Below are 15,882 nucleotides of genomic sequence, written 5' to 3'. Positions count from 1 at the left end.
GGGAGCCCTAGCAAACCGATACAGAGATAGTGAGGAAAGAGAAACATGCTTTCTTTCCTGTACTGTTTGGTATTGTTTTGTTTGACCACATCCAAATACGTGTGGGGCAGTCAGTCCCATGAGCTCAGTTCAGTCCCTAAGTCATGTCTGACTCTGCATCCCCCAGGGACTGCAGCACCCCAGGCTTCCCTGTCCTTCAGCATTTCCCGGAGTTTGCTCAAACTCATGTCCATTGAGTCGATGATGCCATTCAACCATCTCATCCTCTATCAGCCCCTTCCCATAGTTGTCATCTAGGACAGCATTTAATGAAAATTACTTTTAAATGAAGGAACTGGTGCCCAAAGCTGTGAAATAACTTACCTTCAGTCACAAAGTTGAACAATGGCAGATAAGATCTCAGCTTTCCAGAGTCACCAGCCAGGACTCCTTCCTTGGCACTACTTGTCACCAGATGGGCACTTGAGTTAGAGTGACTGGATGCTGGACTGCTCCCTGGGAGGAAGGAGGTTGAAAGGCAGTTTCTGACGTCAGGCAAGAACAAATGACGACCAGGACGTTCTGGGAGTAACAAAGTGTTCCATTTACTAAAGGGAGCGCTCTTCTTATCTCTCAAACACAATGATCAAGTTTCTAAAATTTGTTAACAGTGATGCTCCATGAAAATCATGCCAAGGTATCCTGAGATCTGAAAAGCCCTTGTTCAACTTGGAAAAATACCTTACACATATCCGCTTGAAAGTACTTTCACATTCTTCCTTTTTAATTAAGGAAACCGTTCTACAGATCACAAGGCCCTACAAAGAAAGGTTAAATAATTTCCTCAGGATGACCCTCCAGACTCGGGAAGCAGAGTTGAATTCGGGTTTACTGAGTCCTCATCCATGGCTTCCTGTAAATATTTACTGTCTCCAAGAAGGTTGTTTGTGAGAAACCACAGAGGTGCTATTTCCAAGGTCAGAAAGGGAACTGTTCCAGGGGAGCTACAGTTGATTCTTGTTATTCATGGTAGTTAGGGTCTATGAAGACACCACAAACACTGATTTAGTAAATACTGAACCATTGCTCCTGGGGAAATATAGGGCTAAGTTCCTGTGAGCCTCTGTTCACAACATTTTCATCATTAAGTGATCGATACACAACCTTGTTTTATTCATGCTTCTGTTAAGACACCTTATTTAATACGCAACCTTGTTTTATTTATGCTTCTGTTAAGATACCTGCATATTTTTGATGCAGTAACATTGAACTCATGCCCAATAGCACTATTACTCATACCTGGAAGAAGCTTATCTAACATACATATTTTCTCTATAAGGCACAATATAACCTCTTCTGCTTAGAAACAGTAGACAGCTCTGTGCTTTTAAGAATTTTAAACAATGAGATTCAAATAGAAAGCACACACCAAAAAAAGTGATACTTGTTTACAGTAAGAGGGCTGAAACAAAAAGAATGTTATCTTGTTATTCTCTGCTGGGAGCATGTACCCTGGGCAGCTGGGATCTTTTGCTGTTCTGTGTGTCTCTGCAAGTGACCACAAAAGCACTGTGAGTACTGATATGGGGGGTTATAAATGAATAATAGGGAAAGGAATACATCAAGGCTGTATATTGTCACACTGCTTATGTAACTTATATGCAGAGTACATCATGAGAAACACTGGGCTGGATGAAGCACAAGCTGGAATCAAGATTGCCGGGAGAAACATCAGTAACCTCAGATATGCAGATGACACCACCCTTATGGCAGAAAGTGAAGAGGAACTAAAGAGCCTCTTGATGAAAGTAAGAGAGGAGAGTGAAAAAGTTGGCTTAAAGCTCAACATTCAGAAAACTAAGATCATGGCATCTGGTCCCATCACTTCATGGCAAATAGATGGGTAAACAGTGGAAACAGTGTCAGACTTTATTTTTTTGTGCTCCAAAATTACTGCAGATGGTGATGACTGCAGCCGTGAAATTAAAAGACGCTTGCTCCTTGAAAGAAAAGTTATGACCAACCTAGACAGCATATTAAAAAACAGAGACATTACTTTGCCAACAAAGGTCTGTATAGTCAAAGCTATGGTTTATCCAGTAGTCATGTATGGATGTGAGAGTTGGACTATAAAGAAAGCTGATAACTGAAGAATTGATGCTTTTGAACTGTGATGTTGGAGAAGACTCTTGAGAGTCCCTTGGACTGCAAGGAGATCCAACCAGTCCATCCTAAAGGAAATCAGTCCTGAATATTGATTGGAAGGACTGATGCTGAAACTCAAATACATTGGCCACCTGATGGGAAGTACTGACTCATTGGAAAAGATCCTGATGCTGAAAAAGATTGAAGGCAGGAGGAGAAGGGGACGACAGAGGATGAGATGGTTGGATGGCATCACTAACTTGATGGACATGAGTTTGAATAAACTCTGGGAGTTGGCAATGGACAGGGAGGCCTGGTGTGCTGCAGTCCATGGGGTCGAAAAGAGTCAGACATGACTGAGCGGCTGAACTGAACTGCAAACCTGGAATCTGTGATAATGAGAATTGATTGTATTATTAAGCCACACTAAACCCTGAATTATATGCCAGATCACTACATCTAAAGATCTTAATGAGACTAGCCCACAGCTCCCCATCTCCATTAAGGTGGTTAACAGGAGCCACTTGTACTACAGGGAGATGGCAAGACCAACCCAGCCACATCCCAAGGCTCCACAAGCCTCTGCAAACTCGTTTAGTCTTTCACGCTCAGGGAGAGGAGGGCTCTCATCTTGTTCACACAGTGTCTTTCCCAAAGGCATGATTTGAAGGGTGGGAGTCTGGGAGGATGTTGCAGGGAGATTTCCTTTAGAGATTCATATTCCTTTAACAAACATTTATTTAATCTCTACTGCTGCTGCTGCTAAGCCACTTCAGTCGTGTCCGACTCTGTGCGACCCCAGAGACGGCAGCCCACCAGGCTCCCCCGTCCCTGGGATTCTCCAGGCAAGAACACACTGGAGTGGGTTGCCATTTCCTTCTCCAATGCATGAAAGTGAAAAGTGAAAGAGAAGTCGCTCAGTCGTGTCCGACTCTTAGCGACCCCATAGACTGCAGCCCACCAGGCTCTTCCATCTATGGGATTTTCCAGGCAAGAGTACTGGAGTGGGGTGCCATTGCCTTCTCCGTTAGTCTCTACTATGTGTTAGGTATTGTACTGCTCTAGTGCTGGAGATGCAGCAGTAAACAAAACAGGCACAAATCCCTGCTCTGATGGAGCACACATTCTGAAGGCAGACAGACAGTATATTGATTATATATAACATGTAGAGTAGGTTCAGCAGTTGTGAGTACCAGAGGGAAAAAACAAAGCACAGGTTGATCCAGTGTGTGGAGCATAAAATGGAAAATTGGCATAGGGCAAAAAGTAAAACAAATTATTACAGAATATATATACTCACACAAGACACACACATATTTATTTTAAATGGTTGCAGGTAAAGTTCCTTTAGAAAAAGTCAGTTTGCTAAGTTGTATGTCCTTTGTACTACGGAGAAATAATACAGGATCGCTAATTCTTAGGAATTTGAGGATTTTGAGGCTTTGAGGATTTACTTGAGGAAATCACTGGAATTTCAGTAAGGCTATTCACTAGTCCAGTGGTCCCCACCCTTTTTAGCACCAGGGACTGGTTTCATGGAAGACGATTTTTCCATGGTCTGGGGCGGGAGGTGGGTGTTTCAGGATGATTCAAGTGCATTTCATTTATTGTGTACATTATTTCTATTATTGTTGCATCAGCTTTACCTCAGATCATCAGGCATTAGATCCCAGAGGTTGGGGACCCCTGTTCTGTAGGAATCTTCTTGAACAGCAAAGGGCAGTTGAAGAGAAAGGTAGATAATAAAAGAAGTGACAGGAGAGAATGTTCTTTTGAAAACAAAAGGACTCTGGGAAGGAGGTGGATAGGGAGGTATAGAGGGTTTGTTTTGAAGGACAAATGTAGTAGTAAATAATGTAGTGTGGCATTAAGATCATGGACTCAATGACCAGCCTGCTGTACCCCTCACTAACTGGGTGATCTTGGCCAAGGTACTTAATCTGTTTTAGTTTCTTTGTCTGAAAAATGGGGAATGATAATGCTGATTGTACTTGTCCCATAGGTTGTTGAGAGCATTGTTACTATATAAATATAAAATATATAAAGCTAATATAGGACAGTGTCAGGTACTGAGGACAATGTTGTTGTTGTTCAGTTGCTAAGTCATATCTGCCTCTTGAGACTCCATGAACTGTAGCCCATGAGGCTCCTCTGCCCATGGGATTTCCCAGGCAAGAACACTGGAGGGATTTGCCATTTCCTTCTCTACAGGATCTTCCCAACCCAGGGACTGAAGCCACGTCTCCTGCATCAGCAGGCAGGTTCTTTACCACTGAGCCACCAGGGAGCACAATGGCTACTGGTTATTATTGTTAATTTATAATTTTAATTTATGAAAGAATGAACCATCTTTCTTCAAACACACCTGTGATCCTAAAAGCCAACACAGTCCACCTCCTTTCAAATCCGTTAGTTTGGGGGATGGGATGGGTTAAGAAGAAGTAAGCAATGAAACTAAGAAAAGCAGGAGATAAGCAGGGAAGTGAATCATTTTTATTTTCTATTAAGACTTTATCCTCTTATTCAGAATAACATGTACCTTTCAGATTTTGGTATCTAAAAATTAAATTTCCTAGTTTGCTGTGTATCGAGTTAGAAAATAAATTCCTTGCTAAATACATTAAAGAAATTTTGAAGGCACTTTACAGAAAATTATTAGCCATTAATAATAAGTTAATCAATATATGGGCTTCCCTGATGGCTCAGATGGTAAAGAATCTTCCTGCAGTGCAGGAGACCCAGGTTTGATCCCTGGGTTGGGAAGATCCTGTGGAGAAGGAAATGGCAACCCACTTCAGTATTCTTGCCTGGAGATCTCCGAGGACAGAGGAGCCTGGTGGGCCACAATCCATGAGGTCACAAAGAGTTGGAAAGGACTGAGTAACTAGCAGTTAATACACAGGCAGTAATTTTCATTGCTTAACGGCTTTCATTTGTTGCTTTTATAAAGCTTCCTAGGTTAGCTTTAAAATATTGTTTTTTTGTGATTATAATTCTGAAAATATCAGTTTAGTAAATGGTTAATGTATATACATGCCCAAATAGATCATTCTAAAGATAATTAAGAAAATGTTGAAATCTCGTTCCCAGAGTGAGTATTTGTACTAAAAATTTCCCCCAACAATTCTTCACCAGAAAAGAAAGTATATTATAGATGAAACCTTGAGATTCATCAATCTGGACAGCGTCTCAGGAATGGAGAAATTTGGGTACCAGAGCAGATTACTCAGAAGTAAAAAGAAAAAACCCTCATAGGTAAGATCCATCTTCCTGGACCTGGGAACAAGGATGTGCCTGGGGGCTTTCAGGCATGGGAAAAATTGATAGATTTTTCAGCGATTAGAAAGCTCAGTTGGCAGCCTAGAAATGAGCAGAATGTGTTAACAACTGTCCGGTAACTGCTTATTTGATTCTAGGAATTCAGTTTTGCTTGAGGACAGCCCTGGAATAGCATCAAAATTCCAGAAAGTTGTACCACACTTACCCCTTCATCTGGCACTGAGCATGTTTAGGTCTCCTTTTGGAGAAAGGCTTTTCTCAGAAATGGTCTATGTTATGAGAATTGATCAGTTAGTCAACAAGTATTTAGTAGCCTCTTCATATTTTAGTGCGGTGCAGAATACAGATGTAAAGGCTCACTCTAAGATGTAGTTCTGAAATCACTGCTAATGTGAACCACCTACAATGTGGAAATAACTTTATTTTACAGAAGCTGGTTTTTCATGACTTAATCTAAATTTCTGGCCCTTTGTGGTCTAGAACTGCTCAGGAATAATATGAAGATGACTATTACTTAGGTTCTCAGGAGGGCTTCAGGGCAGAAGAAGAGGAATTTTGGAGAGGAGGACCTGTGATTGTCAAATAAAGGTCTTTCTTTGCTTTGAGGACTGTTGCCCTGGAAGCGGACATTTGCCTTCTCACCCATGAGAAGGGGTGGCAGGCTGCTGAAATTTAAAAAAATAAATAAATTCTAAAATTGGGTCAGAGGTTTGAGTGCCAGACAGAGAAATCCCATGGACAGAAGGGCTTCCTTTGTGGTTCATCTGGTAAAGAATCTGCCTGCAATGCAATCCCTGGGTTGGGAAGATCCCCTGGAGAAGGGAAAGGCTACCTCCTCCAGTATTCTGACCTGGAGAATTCCATGGACTGTATGACATCCATGGGGGTCACAAAGAGTCGAACATGACTGAGCGACTTTCACTTCACTTCACTTCGGTTCATGGACAGAGAAGCCTGGCGGGCTACAGTCCATGGGGGTCACAAGAGTCGGACACGACTCTGCCACTGAACAACAACAAATTTAAGACAGCAAAAAAGTAAATAGTTGATTCATGAAACCCTCTACTCTTATAGCCTGGAGGCCAGGATTAGGTAGTGAGCCACTGAAGTGGGCAGTTCATTCAACCCTTCATGAACTGGGATCGTTGTTGAGCATCACAGTCAGCAAGTCCCTTCTTTCCTTGATGCTTGTCTGCTAAGATGTTTGTGGATTCATAATAATAGTAGGCAATTCCAGATGGCAACTCCACAAGATGCTTATGTGGCCCCTCCTCAGATGGAGAGTTGGTCCTTGTTCCTGTGTAGCTAAGGGGCATTCTGTAGAACTCATTCCCTCACTCACAGACATCCATGTGCTTACACTTGCCATGCAGCACTGTAACTAAAACTAGCCCTATGTAGGAAACCTTGGCCGGAACACCTCCAGGAATTTAATTCCACATCTGATTGGGATTCTAATTCATGACCTATTTTCATCAAAACCACTCTTGTACTGGCTCTGTGGGAAAGCTGGGGGTGGAAGTAGAAAGTTTTCTATGAGAAAGAAAAGTGAGGTTGAGGGGAGAAAGAGAAGATGAGTTTTGTGACTTGTAGGTTACTATTCAACAGCAGGACTGCTGTTTTGCTTAGAGACCTCAGAAAGGAAAAGTAGTGGCTCCAAGTACTCAGAGGTGGGGCTGTTCATCTCATTGTTCCCTTCAAATGGAAAGTTACTCATGTGTTGAGTACAGTTCTGAGCACCTGCTGGTCACTGGGCTATTAGTATTGGGTATTTTCATGGGTCTTGTTGGGAGAGAGTTTATATACAGAAGTCTCATCACATTTGTCTCTGTGTATCAACATATACAAACTCATATAAAACCATCTTAAACTTGTTAAGTACTTAACTTTTTGGAGTTCTTTCAGCTATTTTACTTGGTCCTGCAACAGTTTGGAAGGTAAACAGAGAAGATATGAAAACAGAGTCATAGAGAGATTAGCCATATCATTCTTATCTCACTTGGTCACAGGGCTAGTTTGTGAGTGCTTAGTTAGAACCAGGTTCTTAAATTTCAAACCGGGGCCCTTTGTACTTAATTATGCTGATTAAAAAAAAATTCCAGTAACACACGAGTTAGATTTTTAATTATGTCAGAACTGTCAGAGCTATAACACCAATTCTCACTTACAATGTATATTTAACTTTAATTAACTGTAATGGGGGGGGGGTAGAATAAGAAACAAAGAAAAAATGAAATGGCATTTCATGCAATATTAGGTAAAAACATAAGATCTTGAAAAATCTAACCTTACATTAAGAACTAGGGAAGACCTGGAAAAAATAAACACTTGCTGCTTACTGTTTTAGAAATAGCATATGGCTTCTACCACCTTATGAATGTAAGAATCAAGTAAATGCAGAGATGACCTGTGAGCATAGATGTTCAACACGGGCAGTATTTCTGATCACTGTCATGGCTGAAAATGGGATAAGTGATATGCCTTTAAATTTAAATTATAGAATTTAGAATTCTGTCCTTTACCTCATGTGTTTCTTTGTCTTAGTGTGGCTAATCTAAGCCTGTTGGACAAAAAATAGTTTAACTTACAATTGTCAGACACATTGTTGGGGGCTGTTTTGTGCCCAGAATGATTTTTTTGGGATCATTTATAACATTTCACAGGGCTGAAGTTCTGTTTTTATTTTTATGCCCATCTAAAAGTACACAGAAAACTTCTTTCTTCCTGGTTTGTTAGTTTTCAGTAAGTGATAATTTGTAATCTTTCAAAACTATACTTTAATATGATTTGTCTTTACCTAATAATTTCTTCCTGCCTCTTGAAATATTTCTGTGGCCATATTGTATATGACAGGAAAAAAATCTCTACACACACAAGAAATTCCTCCTAAATTCTCATGTATGTTTTGCTGATGATATTTAAAGGCAGATGTTAATACTGCATTTAGTTAAATAGATGAAAAGTGGCTTTGGTTTCAGAATACAACTGTAGTCTTGAGGACTGAGGTCTGGCTCACATAAAGGGAAGGCTCAAAAAGCCTGTCCAATGCCACTGTCTTACCTCAGGCAAGGAGCATAAAACAACTCTTCAGGCCTTTATTCATCAAAATGGAATGTGTTTCCATTAGGAATTCTACTCAAAGAGTGACTCTGCATACTGAGAAAATTATGTAGCAGTCATCTTTCCTTAACCTAAAGATAAAATACAAATGTGGAAAAGTTCACAGCATTTCATGTCCCCTCCCCTCCCCCAGCAAGACCACCTGGAGACATGGCTGAACCAAGAGGAGGTACTGTGGACCCCCAGTGGGCTCAATATTAAGAGTCTGTACAATAACTTCGAGGTTCTTCTCTGATTAGCTGTGTTTTCTCATTTGCATTTGTGGGCTGGAGAACAACTGGAAAGTCCATATCTAAAAATAAACAAAGAAAACCAATAAGCACCCTCGTAGCATGTTATGTTTCCTTTAACGGGGGCAAGTGGTAGATATTTTTGTTGAAGTGATGATTGGCAAGCCAATTCAATTCCTAAAATATTGAGGATCCTACCTTTTAAAGGCCTTCAAAAGGGAGGATTTATAGTCTTTATTCTTCACTTAAGTTCTTTCAGTTATAAAATTTTAAAACCAAAGCACTAAAGGCAACTTTCACCCCAAGGCAATTTTCTAAAACCAATAAACTTAAGCTTTAGTTACCATTTTGTGGGTATGAGGACAGGGCTACCACCCGTGTCGTATAGACTACCTGTTAAGTCTGCATGAAAAGTACCTCCTAGAGTTGTGCAGTGGACAATTGCAAATATGGCCCTGGTTGGGAGAGAGGTCAAAACCCAGAGCTTGCTTAGGTGAGGAGTCTAATAGAAGTTGTCCACAAAAGTAAAAGTGAAGTGTTACTTGCTCAGTTGTGTCTGACTCTGCGACCTCATGGACTGTAGCTCACCAGGCTTCTCTGTCCATGGGAATTTCCAGGCAAGAATACAGGAGTGGGTTGCCATTTCCTACTCCAGGGGATCTTTCCAACCCAGGGATAAAATCTAGGTCTCTTGCATTGGCAAGTGGATTCTTTACTTTCTGGGCCAACAGAGAAGCCACAAGTCCACAAAAAGCTAGTACCCTGGATGATTATGTGGTGTCTAAAGCACCATACTCCTAAATCTACAAGGAAATGTGCTGGTCTTGAGTTTTTGTGAAGCAGGGAAGAGCCTTTTTAAAAATGTTTCTTGGCAAGTCAATGAGCAGACAATTTGGCAGGCCAAATTTATAATACCTATGTGTTCCAAGAAACTTCAGGCTGAAAATTTAGTTTAAAATGGTCCAGTGCAAAAGCACTGAGCAGAAGTGGATGACCCCAACCTTCAACCCAAGCCTTAAAGAATACCCCACAAATTGCAAGAAATAAACTCATAGTTAAAACAGGTAGGAGAGATAAGGAGAAAGAGAAGGAGAGAGACTGAGAGAAGGGGGTGAGAGTGAGTGGAAGTTAGAAACAGTGAAGACTGGGTAAGAGCCAGTAGAAACAACAAAAGGCTTAATCAGACCCCGAAAGGCTTCAAATCCTGCACTGACACTTCAAACTCATACAGTGTTATATGTCAAGTAAACATCTCAATAAGATTGAGATTTAAAAAGGAAAATGATCAAACACGATTTAAGATAAGAGTTACCTCTGAAGAGGGAACAGCAAGCAAAGAACTTAAAGGTAATGGCAATAATCAGGTCGTAGTATTTGCTTGTATATGCTGGATAAGTAGAAACAATAACAGATAAAATAAGTGAATTACCCCCCAAATCTCTACCAGTAACTAACAGAGTTGGGGCTTGAAATGGAACTGTGTAATTCAAAGCCCTTTCCTGTCTTAGCCACTAACAGTGTACTGTTCTTGAGGTAGCTGGCATAAAGGCTGATGATCAACTTTCCTGTTTCCCCACACTTGTGAATATTGATGCTTTGTGGTATCCTCTGCTCCTTGCCTCATGAGTGAATTTGCAGGAAACAAAGAACCTTCTCCTTTTCTGAAGAAAGGGTGTTTAGCTTCTTTCTGTAGTCAACTCTTGGTATACCCCTCTCCTCTACTACAGATATTTTTTAATTGAAGTGAGATTCACATAACATAAAACTAACCATTTTAATGTGAACAAGTTAGTACATTCATAATATACTAAATATATAATTCACTGCTTCTATCTAGTTGCAAAACAGTTCCCCAAAGGAAACCCAGTACATATTAGGCAGTTGTTACCTGTTCCTCCTCCCCTCCTCTCCCCCACCCCCCAACCCAGGCCCTGGCAACCACCAATATGCTTTCTGCCTCCATGAATTTACCAGTCTGGATATTTCATGTAGATGGGGTTATACTGTATTTGTCCTTTTGCATCTAGCTTCTTTCACTTAGCATAATGTTTCCAGGTTCTTTCATCCTATAGTATTTTTCAGTACTTCATTCCTTTTTAAGGTTGAATAATATTTCACCTCCAGATTCGATCCCTGGTTTGGGATGATCCCCTGGAAAAGGGAATGACTACCCACTCCAGTATTCTTGCCTGGAGAATTCCATGGACAAAGGAGCCTGGTGGGGTTCAAAGAGTACAGTTCATGGGGTCATAAAGAGTCAGACATGACTGAGCGACTGATACCACCTTTTTGCTTTTCTTCCCCAGAACCTTCTGGGTTTTCTCTCAACTCCCTCTCCCCTCTTCCTAGTTAAATCCTACGGCTCTTGCTCTTGTCTAGCAAACTTTCCAGGATTCCAGCTGTTTTCTGCTTTTCACATTTTGCTTTGATGGTATGAGCCCTTGTCTGGATGTAGCCCAGTTTGGGGTTATTTGCAAATATGATCTCTGCATAACTTCTACTTCATTCTATTTCTTGATAAAAACTATGCAATAGAACAGCCTAATAAGACTATCCCCGCCTTGCCCAGCATCTAGAGCTCCATTTTGTCCATAGGATAAAGAGAGATTGTGCTGTGCAAGTTATCAAGATTCCTCCCTTCTGGGACTTCCCTGGTGGTCCAGTAGCTAAGAATCCACCTTCCATTGCAGGGGATGCGGGAAACTAAGATCCCACATGCCTGGTGGCAACTAAGCCTGTGTGCTGCAACTAGAAGACCCACAGCCAAATAAATAAATTTTTTAAATAAAATACTTAAAAAAAAAAAAAAAAAGGATTCCTCTCTTCTAGGATTCTCCATCCCCATAATCTCCTGCCCCTTAACTTCTCCTCCTTAAAGTTTTCAGCTTTAAGTGTCACTCCCTCTGGGAAGCGGTCCTTACCTGCATCCGGGTCAGGCCCCCTGGTGTTCACTGTCACAGCCCCCGTGCTTCTCCTCTGGCACACTTACTGTACCTCTAAGTTAACTAGCTTGTTGTGTGATTATTTCTTTACTATTTGTCTTCCCATCTCCTCTGCTAGACTGTCAGGTCTAAGACCACAGGGACGGCATCTTTGCTCTAGCCCCTAGCAAAAAGTGCTCAATAATTGTTTGTGGTTGAAAGACTATCTTGATAAACCTGTCGAGTAAATTTGTTCACTGAACCTTAGTAGGCAAACTTTGAAGAAGCCTTGGGTCCACTTTGAACTGCTTCTAGGGCAGTATTCTGAGCTGACTCACTCGTCCTGCTCCCCAGGCCTGGGCCTCGGTGATGCTTACTTGATATTTTCATATAGAAAGTGAGGGGGGTTCAGGATGGGGAACACACGTACACCCATGGCAGATTCATGTTGATGTGTGGCAGAACCAATACAATATTGTAAAGTAAAAAAAAAATTAAAAATTAAAAAAAAAATGGCATAGTGTCAAAAATGACAACATAAAAAAAAAAAAAAGGAAAGTGGAACTGTCAGCTATTCAGTTGTATCCTACTCTTTGCAACCCTGTGGACAATAGTCAGCCAGGCTCCTCTGTTCATGGGATTCTCCAGGCAAGAACTGGAGTGGGTAGCTATTCCCTCTCCAGGGGATCTTCCTGACCCAGAGATGGAACCTGGGTCTTCCTCATTGCAGGCGCAGTCTTTATCAGCAAAGGGCTTTGGACTAGTTACCACAGTTATTTTCCATAAATTATTTTTAGAAATCAGACCCTTTGGATTGGGGGATGGTTAGGAAGGGGATTGAGCGGGATTGGTGAAAAGAGGAAGGATGAATTTAAGCTCTTCCTTGGTGCCCTTTCACTGGCCAGTAAAGTGCGATGAATGCTGAATAGTAATAAATGTCTCAATATCTTGGCTGAGGGTGAGTCTAATTACAAGCCATATGGCCTCTTCAGCTCAGTGACTGTGAATTTATTTGGGCTTCATCCAGGTGACTGGCAGGAGCAGCTAAGCAGTCAACAGATTTTTCTCTGCACTGACTCTCACGTTTTTAGATCCAAGGTCAGCACACTATAACATCTTCTCCCTTAAATACTGTATTCCCTTGCCTTCAAAGAAAAATAGGGAAATTGTGACTCCACAAGGAAATTTTAGGGTTTTAATTGGTCGTTTGAGGACCAGTGCTTGGAAAAAAAAAAACAACGGAATTTATCTTTTGTATTTTTGGTTCTCTTTGCCAGGGTGTTCAGTGAAGCTAGGTTTCCATTTACGCTCTTGTTTCTATACCTCCTTCCTCTTTTCTTTCCTTCCTTCCTTCCTTCCTATCTCTGTCTGTCTGTCTGTCTGTCTGTCTCTCTCTCACACACACACACATACACACAGGCCTAGGGAAAGGTGTTCTGTCTCAGGTAGTAGAATTTTGACTTCATTGTATCCTTCATCTAACAGAAGAGTATAGGGTCTAGATGAGCTTGTTTTACATATAGTGCTCGAAATTTCACAAAGTAGAACTTCTGATTTGTGATATCCATTACCTTTATCTTTCAAGCTTTAAATTTTCCAAGACAAAAGGGAGGGATGGGCAACCTGCCAAGATACTGTCTTCTCTTTGCTCCTAGTTGATTAATAATAGAATTCCCCTGTGTTCCTAGAAACCCACTGGGATTTTATTTTTATTTTGAGAAAGAGATGGGCATAAGTCTACAAGTTCTAAAATTTGCAGAGACTATTGAAGATGCCACTGTTTTGAACTTCCTTCCTTTATTTCTTAAGGGTAGAAGTTGGGTTACACCCTTTTGCATGGATGAAACAGACCCAATAACCCAAGTAAATCTGCAAATGCCACCCTGTACCACGACTCTTAACCAGAAACTGTGGGGTATGTTTTTGTGGTTTGTAGCAATTCTGTGTATAATTACTGCTAGCCATACTCGTGTAGAAGTGGCCTTAGAGATAACTTCTGTAACTCAACATCCCAATTTAATTGCTTAAGAGACTTGAAGATCCACACCAGACATGGTGTCACACTCTATGAATGTGTCCAGTGTGCTCTGATCCTGGAAGCACTGGGTGATGGAGGGGCAACAGGGTTTCAAATGTGTATTCAAACTTGGTCTGTAGAAAAATTCTTCCAAATTTTACATCTTATATATGAAATAAGTTGGATAGGAGTTTTCTTAAATTTGATAACATCCCTAAAAAGTTAGACAACTTTATCAATAATGAGATGTAAAATTGAAATTTTTCTAATCTACCAATAATAAAAAACAAATTTTGAACAGACATGCTAGAGGAAAGACAATTATTTTTCTATTGCCCCTACAGTAAATGATGTTAATGAAATTGCTATTAAAGAAAGAGGCAATGAAAGAAGATGTACCCAGAAAGTATGGCAGGGAGTACTATAAAGATGTGCCAGGCAGTTAATTAAACTATTGCTATTTTTCAAAATTTGTGACATTTAAGATGTTTATGAGTTTTTAAGCCTTGCAATTTTTTGTAATTTCTTTTTTTCATGATAGATATTCGCTTTCAGATATAATTTTGTATTTGTAATTTTATGTTTTTTTTTTTTCTCCAAAAGGACTGTACAGATTGTGTTATGTTTCTGGCCCTCAAAAACCTAGAATAATTGTGCATTAAAATACTTCAGAATAGGATAGAGCTTTTCCTTTTGGTTAAGGCTTATAGTAACACAGTCAAATGGGTTCATGATTTACTTAGTCTGTAATCTGACCTTTGCAATGGAACTGGTAGCTCTGGAGTGTCAGAACTGAGGACAGGGAGTGGCACATAAGTTCATCACCAACAACTCTGTAGGAAGGAAACCTGGGTGGCATTTGGCACTGAGTATGTGTTTCTGTTCCAGAAAGGAAATCTTCTACAGAGAAGGTCTGCTGAAATGACTGGGTGGAGCTTTTGTCTAATTTAAAAAGGAAAGACTCTGTGGCTCTTCAGAGAAGAGTGAAACACTGGATTTGTGACATCTAGATTTAATTCACCCAGTTTTGGTTTCCACGCTGTAAGGAAAGATAAGGACGGCACATGGGCTGACAGTGACGGTGCTCTCTTGTGTCACTGCTCTTTCTGTTCTCTGCCTGTGATGGACTGGGTTGATGGATATTATAGGAGATCCCAGTGACCCCTGACATGACCTAATGTCAGTTTTCAGAACTTTTCAGTCACTCAGCTGTGTCCGAATCTTTGCAACCCCATGGACTGTAGCACACCAGGCCTCCCTGACCATCACCAACTCCCAGAGCTTACTCAAACTCATGTCCACTGAGTCGGTGATGCCACCCAACCATCTCATCCTCTGTCCTCTCCTTCTGTCTTCAATTTTTTGCAGCATCAGGGTCTTTTCCAATGAGTCAGTTATTCACATCGGGTGGCCAAAGTATTGGAGTTTCAGCTTCAACATCAGTCCTTCCAATGAATATTCAGGACTAATTTCCTTTAGGATGGACTGGTTGGATCTCCTTGCAGTCCAAGGGACTCTCAAGAGTCTTTTCCATCACCACAGTTCAAAAGTATCAATTCTTCAGTGCTCAGCTTTCTTTATGGTCCAACTCTCACATCCACACACGACTATTGGAAAAACCATAGCTTTGACTATATGGACATTTGTTGGCAAAGTAATGTCTCTGCTTTTTAATATGCTGTCTAGATTGGTCATAGCTTTTCTTCCAAGGAGCAAGCATCTTTTAATTTCATGGCTGCAGTCACCATCTGCAGTGATTTTGGAGCCCAAAAAATGAAGTCTCTCACTGTTTCCATTGTTTCCCCACCTATTTGCCATAAAGTGATGGGACCAGATGCCATGATCTTAGTTTTCTGAATGTTGAGTTTTAAGTCAACTTTGTCACTCTGGTCTTTCACTTTCATCAAGAGGCTATTTAGTTCCTCTTTGCTTGCCATTAGGGTGGTGTCATCTGCATATCTGAGGTTATTGATATTTCTCCCGGCACTCTTGATTCTAGCTTGTGCTTCATCCTGCCCAGCATTTCACATGATCTACCCTGCATATAAGTTAAATAAGCAGCATGACAATATACAGCCTTGATGTACTCCTTTCCTGATTTGGAACCAGTCTGTTGTTCGGTGTCCAGTTCTAACTGTTGCTTCTAGACCTGTATACAGGTTTCTCAGGAAGCAGGTCAGGTGGTCTGGTA

General features: G+C 40.9%; 2 protein-coding genes across 4 annotated transcripts in view; both read right to left on the bottom strand.

The window, feature by feature from the left end:
• Positions 1-810, bottom strand: part of TRIM55 (tripartite motif containing 55) — a 60,587-nt gene extending 59,777 nt beyond the window's left edge. Inside the window, exon 1 of the mRNA XM_070802610.1 lies at positions 364-810. The gene's annotated coding sequence lies outside the window, so the exon portion shown is untranslated. The remainder of the gene's footprint in view (positions 1-363) is intronic.
• A 6,714-nt stretch (positions 811-7,524) lies between these two features.
• DNAJC5B (DnaJ heat shock protein family (Hsp40) member C5 beta) overlaps positions 7,525-15,882 on the bottom strand; it is a 93,996-nt gene continuing 85,638 nt past the window's right edge. For all 3 annotated transcript variants that reach the window (XM_070802609.1, XM_019973507.2, XM_070802608.1), the window contains one exon: positions 7,525-8,815. In XM_070802609.1, coding sequence (XP_070658710.1) covers positions 8,721-8,815 — 95 coding nt within the window. In that variant the 3' untranslated portion in view covers positions 7,525-8,720. The remainder of the gene's footprint in view (positions 8,816-15,882) is intronic.

Source organism: Bos indicus, chromosome 14 (assembly GCF_029378745.1).
Source record: "Bos indicus isolate NIAB-ARS_2022 breed Sahiwal x Tharparkar chromosome 14, NIAB-ARS_B.indTharparkar_mat_pri_1.0, whole genome shotgun sequence".
In the NCBI taxonomy this organism is placed as follows: Eukaryota; Metazoa; Chordata; class Mammalia; order Artiodactyla; family Bovidae; genus Bos; species Bos indicus.
This window is presented reverse-complemented; position numbering and strand designations above follow the sequence as displayed.